The following is a 16,589-nucleotide window of genomic DNA, read 5'->3' as shown; positions in this document are numbered from 1 at the left end:
TGGACCACTAATAATAGTTTCCAATGGGGAACATCAATATAGGGACATGTAGGTTTGCACTGATATGTCCTCACCTTTAATATACTGCACCCTGCCTCCTGGGCTGAGGAGGTCTATTGTAGGGTGTCTGACATATTACAGGTAGTGCATATGACTAGGTCACAAATGGTGAGGGCAGTCTAGTTCGAGCAGTTTGCACAGCTCCTGCAGTCTGCAATGGTAGGCCTGCTGTCAGTAGGGATGTACAAACCTCTGCGGCAGCCCTGGGGACACTTTTACCTCTTATCCCCGGAGTACCCCTGGGACTTAAAAGGGTGTAACGTCTTAGCCAATTTGGTATTACCAAGCCGAACATACCTGTTTTTAAACAGAGAACAGGCGCTGGGGTCTGGGCGGGAGGCTCCAGTGCGCTATCTGAGTCATAGCCATCAGCATTTGAAAGAAAAAGTGGGGGTGGGGAGTGACCATAAATAAAGGGGCACTTTCCTACAAATATCAAACAAGTTGGGGAACACATAAGCCCAAAGTGGACTCCGATCATCCTAATTATGTAGAATAAAGTGAGTTGGCCATTATTTCCACTTAGATGGAAATTATGCAACCCAATGCAGAATCTATGCTCCCTATCACAGTTGTTGCCAAAGGCTCCAAAAACAGAACAGTCCTTCATATGGCGAGATGTCACGGACACATACTATCAGACCATTAAGAACACTGACAAGCCTTTTCCTGTGCAGGACGTTCACTAGATATAGTGTGTCTTCTCTTAATTCCTGACGGCGGGAAGGCCTGCCTGCACTGCGATGGGAAGGCTCTGACTTTAGTACTGAATGACATGACTGACAAAAGAGGTTTGGACAGTGGTCTAAAGCTGGTTATGACAGTGCAGTAAAAGAATAGATTTTGAGTGCAGATGGCAGAGAGCTTTTTTAGTAGGAATTGAAGATGCCCAAATAAGACACATTAAGAAAAGGCTGAAGGCTGAAAATAGTGTGGTTAGCTACACTGATATTAGAAGACTTAAACAGTTCCACTGATATTAGATTAAAGTGATGCATTCACAGAGTTGTAGCATGCTTCAGCTGTACAAGTTCATAAAATAAGATACCAGAAAATGTATTGCACAGAACACTGAAAATAATTCAAAAGACAAAGCACTGAACACTTTGTACAGCTGACACAAAATGCATTGCAGAACTGCAGTTGTAGAATTGCAGTTGTACAGTTTGGAAGACAGGACCAGAGGTAACCAAAGTAAAGTGAGATGCCCTCCCTTTATTACAATTGGATTTCCTCCACTTGCTGCTACGGATGTCCCCTGCATGCAACATAGGTGTAAACTCTTTAGTCTATCTTCCACTGCACAAACTGAACGGAAGGACCTGACGCAGGGATCGCCATGCCGGGAAGATCGTAGACACGGAGGCATTAGCCTGAAAAGAAATGTTTTTACTGAAGAACTTTATTTGTATATGAACAATGTACCAATCATGAAACAGGAACCTTGGATGTGACTTAATCCACTTAGCCTTGAAAAAGCCCCGGCGCAAATCGCCAAGAGGGGCGAAACACGTGTCGGCTGTCCTTGTTGTTTGATAAAAAATAAAGATACCTTGCTGCAAACGGAATTGTCTCTGGTCCTCATATTATGAGCTGAAAGAAAACGGATATTAATCCTGGCAAACAAAATCAATTTTATGTGGAGATCACACTTACAACTTCCAGAATCTGTTTCCCCAAACCTGAAGCCCAAGAGGTCCAGAGCTTCGAGTGTGTCTCCATCCACCAACTAACCTCACTTATCTAAGTGTTGTTTAAAGCCTAGAAATCCTTGGGCCTCTGCTACCTTATCCACAAACTGAACTACACTTCAAGTGATCAGGCATTAGTATGAGACACACTTCTAAAACAAAGTGGCTGCTTGAAGTAGCTAGAAGACTTAGAATACACATAGAATTATAGAGCTGTAACTGTGAATAGGAGGAATGTTTTTAACAAGGGAGTTGTGAATGACACGAAATAGAGAATGTCAATACAGCTCGAGTTGTCGATAATGTCTCTCATCACCACCAAGGTGAAACACATCCCTCAATTCAGTTACCCATCTACAATTTTATGTTGCATATGGGTTTCAAAACTGTTTTCCATTGTAAACAGACTTTAAAAATGGTGGTATTTTAAACACAGAGGTAAAGGTCACAGTAGTGAAAGACAAGCTTGGATGCTCACTGCTGTGATGTACCTGCAGTGAATAAGAACCTTTTTGTAAAGCCTATTTGTAATAATGGATGGATATGTAAAGTATAGAAGTGTGAAGACAACAATATTTTACTGTGCTCATTATTGTACAAGGCATTATATTAACATAAAAAGGGAGGGCTCTGTAATAAAGATTAAATATATCCTGAGCTATTGGAAATACTGACGGCAAGCAAAGACAATGTCATCATTTTAAACCAGCCCTGTTGGGCCATTATATTATGTAAAGCAGTCACAAGAGTGTACTCTGTAAATAAACTGTCTTGGCCTCCATTTTTGTCTTCTTTGGCTCTCAATCAAGAGTACAATAAAATGTTAAAATGAGCACAAACGATTTATAAATATAATAATGTTTCACATTTTTTGTAGAGGTTTATGCACACGAAGTTATATACTGATTTGACTTATTCATCTAAAACGCTTTGTTTTGTTGAAGGTTGTCCAAATGATCTGATCACTTTTGGTCGTGGATTTCACATGTAAGATTGCATATTGATCATGCTCGAAATATTTTTTTTAAACATGCTGTTTTGTTGATAGCTATTCAAAGTAATAATACTTCAATTGCGCACTAGGTCCTGGAGTATGGGTACTTAATGTGCAAGATAAAAATTTCTAAGAGAAATTTGTAAATGATTATTTTTTACAAAAACATCTATACAGTTGATGAATGTTGCGAGCAGCTGTAGCATCTGAAGAAATGCAAATATATATATATATATATATATATATATATATATATATATATATATATATATAAAAGCTGTTTTTTTCCATTTGGAATCAACAACATGTGAATGACATTTGAAAGTAGTAATATGATGTAGTGCAAATCACAAAACAAACAGAGCTGCAGCTCTTAGTGCAACACATGGGGCAGTTGAATGTATCTGACTTTTGCCACTGCAAGGAAAATAAGGACTTCTGTAAAGTGTTAGTCAGAGCAAGACATTGAAATAGAAATAAGGTACCTGCAGGTAACTATCACGGCAGCAGAGGAATTCATTCTTCTTCATTATAGATTCAGCTGTTAAGACCACCTCGTTTTTACTCAGTGCAGGTTCACTGTGGCAGGTGTAGATGGCCTACAAGACATTCCCAGTGAGGTTATTACATTGAGAAAAATAATCTCAACAAAAGGATGATGGAAAGGGCATTACATTCATAATGTAGAAGGTTGTAGGCAATACATCACAACACAAAAGAGATGTTCACATGCAGGAAAATACAAGTTGGCCTTCCTTCTGAAGAGGTGTGGGTTTCAAAATATTTATTATTGTACTAAAAACATTCTATTTGCATGAGGTAATGGTTTAATTATTCAGTCCTACATCTCCCAGCCCATCCCATGAAGGCCTAAAAGTACAGATTCTGAAAAACATACTCTGACGTTGTCGAGAACCCTTTTGAATTCCAAGGGTTCGTCCTTCCCCTCCATTGCCGCAGGATCTAATCCATCTCCTCCATAGATGAACTGGATAACGTCGCCCGTGGCGCTGCGAACAGTCAGGTCGTACTGTGAGCACAGATCCTCCAAGGACTTTACAAGTCGTCTCTAAGACAAACGCAAAGAGAGACAATGTTACTTTTCAATGGTCCTTTTCCAAAAAGTTATGCTTGTTGCTCTGCTTTATCAAGTACCAGATGGATTAACAATGCGGTAGGTATTGATTACAATCAAGCACTCCTAAAAATAGAAAAGGATGTCACTATGATGGAAAGCTACTGGAGTAAAATGTCCAAAGCATATAAGCATACAAACTAGTACTCAATGGATAAAAATCTGAAAACCTTCAAATGAATGAACATACAGCCATCTTTCAAATGATGTTATCGAATGGGTCAATCGCCACCTCCGTTCAAGGCAGAAAAAAATACTCAGGCGCTATATTTGACCAGAACCGCTCTTTTAACCTCTAAATCATCAATGGCACATGCTAGTCCCGGTCAAAGGCATTTTTTTCAAATGCTGACCATTTTCATAGCCACATCAATTAATATTTGTTATTGAAAGTCCTTCCCTAATGGGTCTTTCTAAAAAACAAATGCACACATTACAACTTGGAGAATTATGTCATTTGAATAACTCACCAGTCAGCTTTACGGGAACACATTTCTGCCCTTTATTAACCGCATCGCTGCGACGGTTATTTTTCCCCTACGCGGCTTTTTTCTAAAAGCCGCGTAAGATGACAAGCTCAGCTCGTCATCTGCACATGCCCCCCGTGGCTGATGACGAGCTGAGCTCGTAATCAGCCACGGGGGGCGTGTGCAGATGACGAGCTGAGCTCGTAATCAGCATCGAAGGGGTTAAAGGATCTACCCTGCCTGAAAACAAATGCAGCTTAATGGTCAAGTTCTCTACATTTTGCACTTGTACACAGAGCCCCCAGGAAGATTGTTCCATGGCGCAGATAAGATTAAATACTGCATTAGGTTCCCAAAAAATCATTGTAATGAGCCACTTTATTAAATATGTGTTCCTTCCATCAAGACAGCCAGATTAGGGTGTTGCTCACGGAGTTACTTGCATTTGCCATGTTGCAGGGACTTATCACAGACATGAAAATTATGTAAAAAAAAATTAAGTAAATGACTAAAGACATTTCTCTTTAGAAATGTTCAGAGAATTGTGAGAAGTTGTATCAACTGGTCTATCATGACCATCTTCTGTACTCTTTGATATTTGAGTTCTACAGACTGTAACCATATCCTTTTGTATCAATGGGGTTGGGATCCCCTATTTGGAAACTATCAGTGTTATGTAAAAAAAAAAATAACAGTCCACAATTCTGTGGAGAAGTGTGGCTCACTGGTTAGAGGAGGCAGACCCAGAAGCAGAGGTCAGACCCGGGACCAGGGTTCAATTCCCGACGCGGCAGGGTCTTGAGCCCAAATGTCCACAGACTTGATAATTCTCGCTTCGGTGCCCACTCGAATCATGGGTTCACACTCTGCAACTCTGGGCATTAGCTTGCTTAATCTCCACAACACCCCCCCCCCGCGGCGGGATGCCTGGCTTTCACCTTGGGGATGCCCAGTACGGGTTATCTCACAGGGAAAAAGCCAGGACGGGTTCCCAAGGCAAGCGCCGAGATGCTCCAGGGTAAGTCGAGCACTATATAAGACTGTACAATAATAATAATAATTCTGCTTCCTCTCCTATTACTCATTGAACTTATGCTTGTCTTTGACCATGTACAGCGCTACTCTGTTTTTTGGCTAGGTTTCCGCTACAGAAACACCATATACATAAATACAAGCTACATTTGTAATGACTGCTTGAAGTTTTCACTAGTGCGTCTTTTGTCTCTAATTTAGTGAGAATAACATACATAGATAATCTTGTATAAACGGCAAATGAAATTAGCCTTTGTTAAAACACACAGGCCCCTCACTAGGAAGCCCACCGGTGGGCTGGAAGGCTTAGCTTTACTCACGGCAAATCAAATGAAACAGTAAAAGGACGTTTGATCCTTTTGCATGTCTTATTGTGAAGAACAGAATAGGTTACTCTCCTCACTTCCTCTCCATTTCATTTCAGGAAGTAGTCTGTTGAGGATAACGAGCAGTGTCTTCTTGTTGAACCATATTCTCATACAGAGCTCAACTGCAGTGATAAGGGAGTTTAGAATTCTCACTAATCTAAAAATGAAGGAAATAATTCTAGTGCCATGCTAAACTGGCATCTCGATTTGTAAGCACCTACATTCTCACAAAGGAGCTGCAATTTCATAACCTACTAACTGAAGCTCCTAATTAAGTGGACCTTACATTATCTGGTAGAGACATAGTCGAGCCTCAGATTCCTTAACTTTTTACCTTTTCCCAGGCGTCAGACTTGATACAGATTTTTCCCCGTATCAAATCAGTGCAAAAGCACCACACAGGAGGGCACTCACCAGGAAGTCGGCATTTAATAAGTTTATTTCAGCACAAAATACCCAACGCGTTTCGGTCTCAACCCAGACCATGATCATGATTTGGTTTAAAAGAGACCTGTCCTTCATTTATTTTCATTTGAAATACCGGTATTTCAAATGAAAATAAATGAAGGACAGGTCTGTTTTTAACCAACCCCTGACCAAGGTCTTAGTTGAGACCGAAACGCGTTGGGTATTTTGTGCTGAAATAAAATTATTAAATGCCGACTTCCTGGTGAGTGCCCTCCTGTGTGGTGCTTTTGCACTGATTTGGAATGTAATACCTGCGCGGTTTGGCCGGAGGAGAAATGCACCGCCCATAAACGGAAGGAGATAATATATATCAAAGAAGAAAGCACTTCCTTGCGGGGACATTAAAGCGGCACTCCAGAAGATGGTAAAAATATTTCCTTATTGACTTCTCACACATCATTTCATCAACACGTTTTGGCTGACCCAAACAGCCTTGTTTACGAGGAAAAATGTTTCCTATAAAACTCATTTAAAGGGCTCTTTTGCTTCAGCAACTGTGACGACAGACAACACATCTAATAAGTGTAAAAGGCCACTTTGACTCTTTCATAAGCACCATCTTTGAATGTGCAAACACCGCAATCATTAGAGGCTCGCAAATCATTATTTAAGAGCATTTCACAAAACTTGAATTAAAAGCAATATTTTAAAAACACTTTAATCAATTGTGATCACTCCTTAGTTCATCATTTTGTTTTTTCCCCGTTTTTTTCTTTCTCTATTATGCATGAATAACGAGTAGAGAGAGAGAGAGAAAGAGAAAGAGAGAGACATGTACTTACAAGTATGACATACAGCCATAGATCAAACTTACTGTGAAAACTGCTACTCATATTAACATTTGCAAAAATATAATCCATATCCTGCTTTACTCTATATTACCATCTAAAAATGTATAATAAAGAGAAATTACAACGGTGTATACACCATATACTTGTATAGATATAATGAAAGTGAAAAACTAGCTCATGATACATATACAACAGAAAAATGAAAGAAAAAAAAGAGAGAAGGATCAACCCTCATTAAAAAATTCTGGGCGACTTAGTCATTAAGATAATGCTGACTGCCAAAAGTATCCAGAGAGGCTGGTACTACCATAAGCCTAAAAGAAAACACATGAGAACGAAACTTCATCTACAGCACCTACGACCACACTTGGTCCAATAGGTCAAAATGAAGTTTGACCCTTTCCATGAAAATCTCACCGAGAGGTATCCATTTGGAATATATGACAATAAGGTATACCAGACAGAATCAGAATCCGCCCATAAATCAGATGAGGGCTCATATAACAAACATAGATAATTAAAATATATTATTTTGGAACCCTAAAGGGCTGTAAACCACAAAGAGGAATTGCTGATTAGAGGAAGACAGCGGACATCCAAACTCCCGATAGAAGAAGTGCAACTACACCAAGCATTTCAAAGTATATGAAATGGAAAACTCAGGATATTCTTAAGGAAGAAAAGAACCTTAGAAGCCTGACACTGCATTCCAGATAACCTCACAAGCAGTGTTCACGGGGCAGCATGTTTCCAAAATGGAAGTAGAATTACAACATTACCTCCAGAAATGTGGCGATAGCCATTAGTAATACTGACATACCACAAAACACCAAATAGAGACCTGAACGTGCCATTATCTAAAGCCTCTCAGAAAGAAAAAATACAGATCAAGGGACTGTAACCCCCATGCACAGGCACGGAACACACAAGGTTGCAAAGGCGGCAGAACCCCTCATAGGGCATCCTAATCTTTGTAAAAATTCACATGACTGAAAATTAATCCGTGCAACATTTAAATTAAAAGTGCACCCCATCAAAACTTGAACCAAGGACTGCAGCCCTATGAAGGACCACTAAAGTGGAAATGCAGAGTCAATGCAAATAACAAACATAAATTCTGAATAAAAGGTCCCACAAGGGGCATAAACAAGATGTCCCTATAAGAGAGGCTGATAGTCAAAAATAATGCATACCAGCATACCGAACTGCTTCCAAAGTAGCATGTGATATCTGTAAACTTCCTAACCACACAAAACTAACCTCTTGAGCATGCAGCCCATCATCAGAGGCAAAAAAGGGAAAGAAACGTATGCAATAGGTAACCTTGTAACCCATAATCTGTCAAAGACAGTTCCTTCAAAACAAAAATGCCTGCTACTGCAGGTACACCACATCGGGTGTCATCAACAGGCGGAGCTTAAACCACCATGACACGGTCATAACATGGTCGACCATCTGTGAAACCATAGATTAATATCCCTCCTAGTAAAGGGAAAAAACAAAATAGGTGTATAATTAGAAAAAGAGAAGTAAGGCCTGTTTCTCACTTTTCTCACGGAAACGCCATAAAGCTGAGTTGGCCTGGGCACCAAAAAGATGGGTTCCATCAAAGTGCATATTGAGCAAGGCAGCCTGGACCGTTTCTGCAAAACCTGAGGTCCGTAACGAGGCACAATGTAGAGTCACAGAGGATGCCATGGCCCCGCCTACCGAATCAGTGGTATCCATGCCACATCTAATAATCAGCTTAGCTGCCTGTTGTTCATCCCTAATGAGCTGTTCAAGATTAGGTCAGAGGACATTTGGAAGTGGGGGCAACAGTCTGTGAGGAATCCCACAAGACGAGAGGAAAAAACGCCCCACACCACAAGATGTGTTAGTGGACGTTAAGGCAGAACTAGTTGAAGAAAAAGTATGTCTGCCACACAAATCTTTCCGCCTAGATGCTCTATCCGATGGAGCATTAGGCAGAGAATCCATATTCTGAGAGGCTTGCGCAGCTTGTATCACCAGAATACAAGAAATAAGATGCATGAGAAGACAAGCTGGATCTACAGGAGCAAAGCAGTACAAAACGGGGTGGTGATGGACGGAGCATCTGAACCAAACACTCACACCCAGTCAACAGATCTGGGTTTTATCAATCATCGTTCTTTAGCCCACTCTGCCACCCCAGTTCAGACATGGCCATATGCAAATCAGTCTGACCCTGTGCCTCATGGGAACAGTACAGCCCGAACTGCGAAGCCATGCCTTCCCTGGACCGGAAACAAGCTTCCGAGGACCGGTTTCTGGCATTTCAGCCATCTTCAGCCAAGGAGCAGGCAGGTGCCTGTGAGCTTTATAGCACGATCCACTGAAACCCCTGTATCAGCTTTAGCCCAAGTAGACAACAACATGTCATACAGGGCCTCACTATATGGGGGAACAGCAGGCTCCACCCTGGTCTGACCCTGATAAAGCACATCAATCAGGGAATTAGTAGATTTCTCCACCATAGGGAGAAACAACTCCATATAGCCACCCTCCTAAGAATCTCGGTAAAGGAGGAACTTACCTCAGTAGCAAGGCTAGGAGGGGAAGAAAATCCCAAAGCCAATGACTATTCCAGTCCACTAGCCTCCCCAAGTGGAAACAACCAACTCCCTTCCACAAGAGGTGGAATGCCCTCAGGCATAGGCTGCAAAAGCCACAATTCCTCCATGTCATCACGAGAGGCAAGCGGGTAGACAATTTTCCCAATAGATGATTCCGTAAAATCCGCACCAGACTTTGTCCGACGACGAAAATCCGTCTGGTGCAGACCCAACGGCTCTGTAGGCCCATTTGCCACAACGGGCAAGCCCACCGGTGTGGTTCCACTCACATCCTTAGGGCCTGGCAGCGCTCCAGAGGAAGGTGAGGGCTCAAAGATTAGATGTAGAGAGTTATAGTACGCCCTCATCTGGGCCATCGATGCTCCAGCTCCAGGAAAGTCAGGCAGGCGGGCAGTGGAGTCGTGTACGGCCTTCCTCATCCAGCGAGTGGAAGGAGCAGTGGGAGATGGAGACTTCCACTACCTGCGCTTACCTTGAGACATTGAAGGAGAGCGACGTCCCTGTGATCGCTCCAGCTCCTGGAACGGCCTTGTGAATGGGCCTACAAATGGGAAGAAGACAGAGGCTGTGAAGTCTCCAAGGACAGCATCAGACGTGCCACCACGAGTTTCATGTAGCATTCCTTGAGCGCCTTTGGCTTCAGGTTCTGGGAGGAATCGCAAAAACTGAATTGTGGTGTTCCACAAAATACTACATACAAATGGAATGCAGGTCTGTCGCCGACATCTGACATACTCAAGACCCACAAGGCTTAAAGCCTGATGATATGGGAAAAAGAGAAACTGTTCCCAACCGAAAAAAACTGTTGAAGTAGGCAAGAAAAACCACCCTGATGAATCGCTTCTCTGGATCTGCGTTGCAGCGCGGAAAGAAAGAAAACTGACATCTGCACGCCGAAGAGGACTTATATGACTCGATTGAAGTCACAACTGAGTCGTACGGCGCAGTCCCCCGGCACGCAGAGGTACTGCTGAATTTTCTTTCCGGATCCAGTCTGACGCCTGGGGAGAATTTCAAAGTTAAGGAATCTGTGGCCGGATGTCTCTATTAGATACCAGTACGTTGTTGCCAGTTCTCAATCTCCATAGCTATGGAAGCAGAGAGGCATCAGAAGCTTTGCAGAGTCTTCCCCCAAGGAGCTCCTGACTGAACTGAATGGTTAGCATATTACAATGGAGAAGGAGTAGTTTCTGTCCTGTAACTCCAGTTCTGTAGTAGGGGTATCTCTGTTATAGTCATAATCTAGTGAATAGTCCCGCTCATGAGCCTGGACCCCGGAGCAATCAAAAATAATCTCTTAAACTGTCTAACAATGCAGTCCTGCACAGACACTTAAGAGAGAATTTAAAGACATATAATGCAGCCTATATCCACAGGCTACACTGTCCAGTACTTCAACTAGACATTCCACCAAAACCACACACAGCACAGCCTGCCAAGTTTTCTCCATAGAGAAAAACTTCCTTTAAACAGCAAAGCCTCTGGAATGATAGAGAGGAAGGGAAGGACAGACAAGCCCCATAGGCTGCCATTATGTGGCTCAAAAAGGGATACTGTGCCTTTAAGGAAACTTTCCAGAACTTTCTCAGTATCCCAGAATGCCCAGCAGGTCCCATTTACTTTCAGTTCTTTTTGAAGGCGTATAATGCCAGACCTGCAGCATTCCGAACATAAACATCTGTCTCCACTGGGGAGGAGGGCGGGCGCTTATGACTATAACAGAGATACCCCTACTACAGAACTGGTCTTACAGGACAGAAACTACTCCTTCTGTAGTAGGGGATCTCTGTGTATAGTCATAATCTAGTGAATAGAATGGCAAGCCCATCCACACACCAAAGCGGCGGTGGAGAGAAAAATGAGTACCACACCACTACAGTGCGAACAGATTTCGCAGCGAAGCCTGCCCAACCTGAGCGTCTGCCCTGGAATCAGTGTCCAGACAGTAATGCTTAGAAAAGGTATTTTTAAGTGGCCGCCCTGCAGATTTCTGCAATGGGAAAAGTATGTAACAAAGCAGTCATGTCAGATTTGCCCCTGGTAGAATGAGCCTTAGGTTTTCCCCCTAAGGTCTTATTAGCCTTTGGATAACAACTGTATACAGGACACAATCCACCTCGAAATGGACTGTTTCGAAGTAGCAAGACCTGTCCTGACCGATCCATAGTTGATAAACAATTGGTCTGACCTACGAATATCCTTGGTTTTATCCAGATAAAATTTCAACACCCTCCTGACATCCAGGGAATGAAGAGACCTTTCCACTGGAGAGGAAGGATTCTGAAACAACGTAGGTAAAGTTATGGTCTGGTTAACATGGAAATCAGAAATAACCTTAGGAAGAAATTTAGGGTGAGTATGCATAACAACCTTAGCAGCATGAAATACAGTGTAAGGTTCTTGGCAACACAACGCCTGAATTTCACTCACCCTGCGGGCTGATGTAATGGCCCCGAGGAACGCCGCCTTCCAGTACAGGTGCTGCAACGAAGCCTTATGAATAGGTTCAAAAGGTTCTTTCTCAATCTGGACAGCACCACATTCAATTCCCATGAAGGCGAAGGAAGCCGGACAGGAGGAAACACTTTCTACAAGCCTTCCAAAAAATCCTGGATCACAGGGATCTGGAAGGAGGAGGTCTGTGAAGGGCATTTCCTGTAGGCAGTCAGCGCAGCGAGATGAACCTTAATAAAATGAAAATTAAGGCCAGACTGCGCCAAATGTAAAAGGTACGGAAGGATGACATCTTCCTTACATGCCGTTGGATTATAGTTCTTGGACCTGCACCAGATGCAAAATCTCTTCCACTTGTACGCATAAGAAGTCCTAGTGGAAGGTCTCTTGGCTTCCTTCAGTATGTCCATACAATCTGCAGGGAGATTCAAATGGCCATATTGCACTATCTCAGGAGCCATGCCGCCAAACTCAAAGACGAGAGATTGGGGAGCCCCATCTGCCCCCGAACTTCGTGAGAAGGTCTGGCCGACACGGCAGTCGTAGGTGAGGCTGAAGAGACCGGTGGAGCAGGTCCGTGAACCACCACTGCCAGGGCCATTTCGTAGCAATGAGGATCATCCGCGCCCGAGACTGGGCCAGCTGGATGAGCACCGCCGGAATCAGGGGAATGGGTGGAAAAACGTACAGGAAGCTGTTCGACCAGTTGATCCATAACGTGTTCCCCAGCGTCCCCGGTTGGTAATACCTCAAGGCGAAGTCGCGGCATTTGCTGTTTTCGGCGGTGGGGAACAGATCCACGTCTGTAGTGCCCCACACGGCGAAGATGTCTTCGAGCCAGGCCCGGACTGGCAATGCCGGGCACCGGGAAATCCCCCGGTAGGCTGGATGGGGGTGGGGCCGTTTTTTTGACTGGGGGCCGGTTTTTTGACAGGGGGCCGGTTTTTAGTCCGGACTGTGACTGTTAGTAAACCAGAGTTCACTTCACTCACTCAGTACAGTAGTAGTCACTCTCACTACTCTGCGTGTCTCCTACTCGCTCCGCGCTCGGCGATCCATGCGCAGGAAAAAAAAAAGCACAACTATCACCCTGGATTCTCTGCATAAATATGCATTGGGGCACCATTTAATAGGGTCACGCGCAGCGCGCAGTCTCCGCTGCCGCATCTGCGCGGTATCTTCACTTCACCCACCGTAGGGCGGGGCAGCTGGTGGTGACTGTGCGCACTGGGGCCAAATTGGGGCTCGCGCATGCTTAATAAAACTTGCATGTGACCGGTGAGGCAGGGTCGAGGAGCATTCCAGAACTTAGCCAGAGACTGCCTGTTACAACGACAGAGTGAGAGTGAGAGGCATACCATCTGGCCTGTGCCCCATAATTTAATTATTTCTAGCTGCTACCTCTCCCTGCTGCCGACTGCTCCGCCGCTCGTAGGTGAGTCACTGAAACTGAGTCAGAGTAGTGCCTGTGTCTGTCCGCGTCTGAGTCCGACCACCAGTTGCAAATTGAAATATCATCATCATGGCACTGTGGGCTGGGATGAAACAAAAGGTATAGGCCACCCTGTCGTCGTCGTTTCCCCCACCCCCACCCCCCCTCTCGCACAGGTCCTTGGCCAATACCCAAGCCTGCCTATACCTTTTTGTTTCATCCCCGGCCCGATTCTGCGCAGCAACAGCGCGCTAGCGCCCTGAGGTCCCTGGGTGTGGATTTATATGTGAGCACAGAGGCCTGCCAGTGAAGCTGTTGGTGAGCAGGGGCCAGGGCGGACCCGGCGGAGCCGGTTGCCGGAGCAAGGTGGTGGCTGTGTAGTAGCACGAGGGAAAGGTCAGACAGACTTCATTTCTGCATCTCTCAACAATTTAATTCCTTCAAGCGCTCAAAGAAAAAATAAGCTGTCTTCTCCAATTTTTCAAGATTGCTGTTTTTTTTCCACTCGTTTTCTTTCTCCCCTATTAATTATTCCATTGACATCCCAGATGCTCCCGTGTCAAACTCTGTTCCCTCCAATTTCGCTTTAGAACACATTGAATGACTACAGGAAATAACATGGAGCTGTGTTTTTGTGTATTTCATTTCTAACACTTTCACCCTGTTTCTTAAGTGGGCATGGCTTCCTTGCAGAATTTGCATTTGTTTCAGATTTGACGTGAGGCTAAAATACCATTAAATAAAACAAGACATGGTAAATGAATGCACACATTGTTAAAAGTCTTCAACAGTGCACACTGTTACACACTCCCCAGTTTCTTTTAACTACTGATATTTTGTGAGTTTTCTAATCTATACAGATATAGTTGATAAAATGGAGCCCCTCTTTTCTTTTAGATAAAATGTGATCAATGCGTAGAATGCTGCCTGCCTCGCTTAAGTTGAGTTGCTTGCACAGTCTTGGGCTGCGGTGCCTGGGCCTGGCCGTGAATCCCCGAGCCGAGACACACACACTCCTGGGGAGACGAGCACAGATTAAGAAGCCACTTCTAGTTACCCCCCACTACACTTTTGCAGGCAGCCCTGCTTTGGTTCCTGCCACGGGACCCGGCCAGCACTGACCTCAAACATGAGCTCACGTCAGATTCTATAAACAAGCACTGGCGTTGCCAATAGGTTTCGCATTTTGAAAGTTGGAGCTATTGGTTTTGTAAATGACATTTTATATTTATATTTCGTTATTGGCATGGTCAATAACAATATATAAATATAAAATGTCATTTACAAAACCAATAGCTCCAACTTTCCAAATGCGAAACCTATTGGCAACGCCAGTGCTTGTTTTAATTTACGGAACTGGAAAGGTAACAATTTTTTTTTTTTTAAACTGCTGATAGAGAAAGACGGAGGGTCGGTGTGGGCAGAAGCAATGCTGAAGGCGCAGGTTGTGAGAAGTAACGCAGAGGGCCAGGGTTTGTGGCGGAAGTCACAAGGAGGGAGCAGGTAGGAGTGCACGAGGAACACCAGAGAGCGGGGGCGAAGAGTCGAGCAGTGAGGTGTGGGTGAGGTGAAGCAACAGAGGGCGTGAGTAGGTAGGAGAAGCAATGGGTGAAAGAGCAGTGTAGAGCGGGTGGGGGAGAAGGACGCTGGCGACAGAGCAACATGTAAAGTAGATTGGGAGAGAGGGGCACATGAGCGACGGCTGAAAAGCAAACAACACTTATGAATATAAAAAAAAAACTACGAGGTATAGAATGACGAGCAACGTGATGAGAAAGGGAGGGGGGAAACAAGAAAACGATGGGAATAGGGGAGAAGTGTGGCAGTCAGATGGCTGCGCGGAGGGAAGCCGGATGGGGGCGGGAAAGCCTGGTGGGGGGGGGGGCGGGAAGGTATAGAATGACGAGCAATGTGATGAGAAAGGGAGGGGGAAAACAAGAAAACGATGGGAATCGAAAAATAGAAACGAAGGAAAAAAAATGACAAGCTAAAACCGGGAAAGCAAGAAAAAGAGGAAGCCGGATGGGGGCGGGAGAGCCTGGTGGGGGGGCGGGAATGCGTGCGAGGGGAGCCTGGTGGGGGGGCGGGAATGCGTGCGAGGGGAGAAGTGTGGCAGGCCAAGGTGATGTCTTGCATAGAGCCCCGTCCTATAAGTCCACAGCAAGGCAGCAAAAGTGAGCACACTTGGGCCCCTTGCTTGCTCTATTTAAATATTACAGTGTTGTTGCCAGTACACAACAGAACCACCTTCCTCAAAAAGAGGAGGTGAAATTACTTCACAGTCCAGACAATGGCACAGAGCAATAGAAAAGTTTATTTGGGGTACAGATTTGGTGATACTTGACAACGTCTACCATAAAAAGGATATAATGGCCTTTTCAAAAGTCCAAAATATCGAGCTACTGCTTATTGGGAACTATAATAAACAATAACCTCAATTAAATGAAGCATATAATGTATAGCTAGAAGCGTCATTTTATCACTGTACAAAGTCATGAAAGTCAGGCACGAATATAAACAGAGACAAGATAACACAAAATTATGCCTGTGTATATGAAGGCGCTATTACGTGGCGGTCACGTTATTTTGAAGGTGTGTATGATCCACCAATGCTCATGCCTACAAAATGACAATTTTTTTTAATGTACGGAACTGGAAACGTAAATATATATATTTTTTTAAACTGCTGATAGAGAAAGATGGAGGGTCGGTGTGGGCAGAAGCAATGCTGAAGGCGCAGGTTGGGAGAAGTAATGCAGAGGGCCAGGGTTTGTGGCGGAAGTCACATGGAGGGAGCAGGTAGGAGTGCACGAGGAACACCAGAGAGCGGGGGCGAAGAGGAGAACAGTGAGGTGTGGGTGAGGTGAAGTAACAGAGGGCGTGGGTAGGTAGGAGACGCAATGGGTGAAAGAGCAGTTATTTTTAATTTACGGAACTGGAAAGGTAACAATTTTATTTTTTTTTAACTGCTGATAGCAGAGAAAGACGGAGGGTCGGTGTGGGCAGAAGCAATGCTGAAGGCGCAGGTTGGGAGAAGTAATGCAGAGGGCCAGGGTTTGTGGCGGAAGTCACATGGAGGGAGCAGGTAGGAGTGCACGAG

General features: G+C 44.2%; 1 protein-coding gene across 3 annotated transcripts in view; it reads right to left on the bottom strand.

Annotated features, from left to right (window-relative positions):
* Positions 1-16,589, bottom strand: part of POLR3A (RNA polymerase III subunit A) — a 319,330-nt gene that overhangs the window by 65,705 nt on the left and 237,036 nt on the right. For all 3 annotated transcript variants that reach the window (XM_086922444.1, XM_086922446.1, XM_086922445.1), the window contains exons 20-21: positions 3,644-3,814; positions 3,231-3,344 (exon numbers count right to left, since the gene is read on the bottom strand). In XM_086922444.1, the coding sequence (XP_086778570.1) occupies positions 3,231-3,344; positions 3,644-3,814 (285 nt within the window). The remainder of the gene's footprint in view (positions 1-3,230; positions 3,345-3,643; positions 3,815-16,589) is intronic.

Source organism: Lissotriton vulgaris, chromosome 5, assembly GCF_964263255.1.
Source record: "Lissotriton vulgaris chromosome 5, aLisVul1.2, whole genome shotgun sequence".
In the NCBI taxonomy this organism is placed as follows: domain Eukaryota; kingdom Metazoa; phylum Chordata; class Amphibia; order Caudata; family Salamandridae; genus Lissotriton; species Lissotriton vulgaris.
Note: the sequence above shows the minus strand (reverse complement) of the source record. Positions and strands in the feature narration are given on the sequence as shown.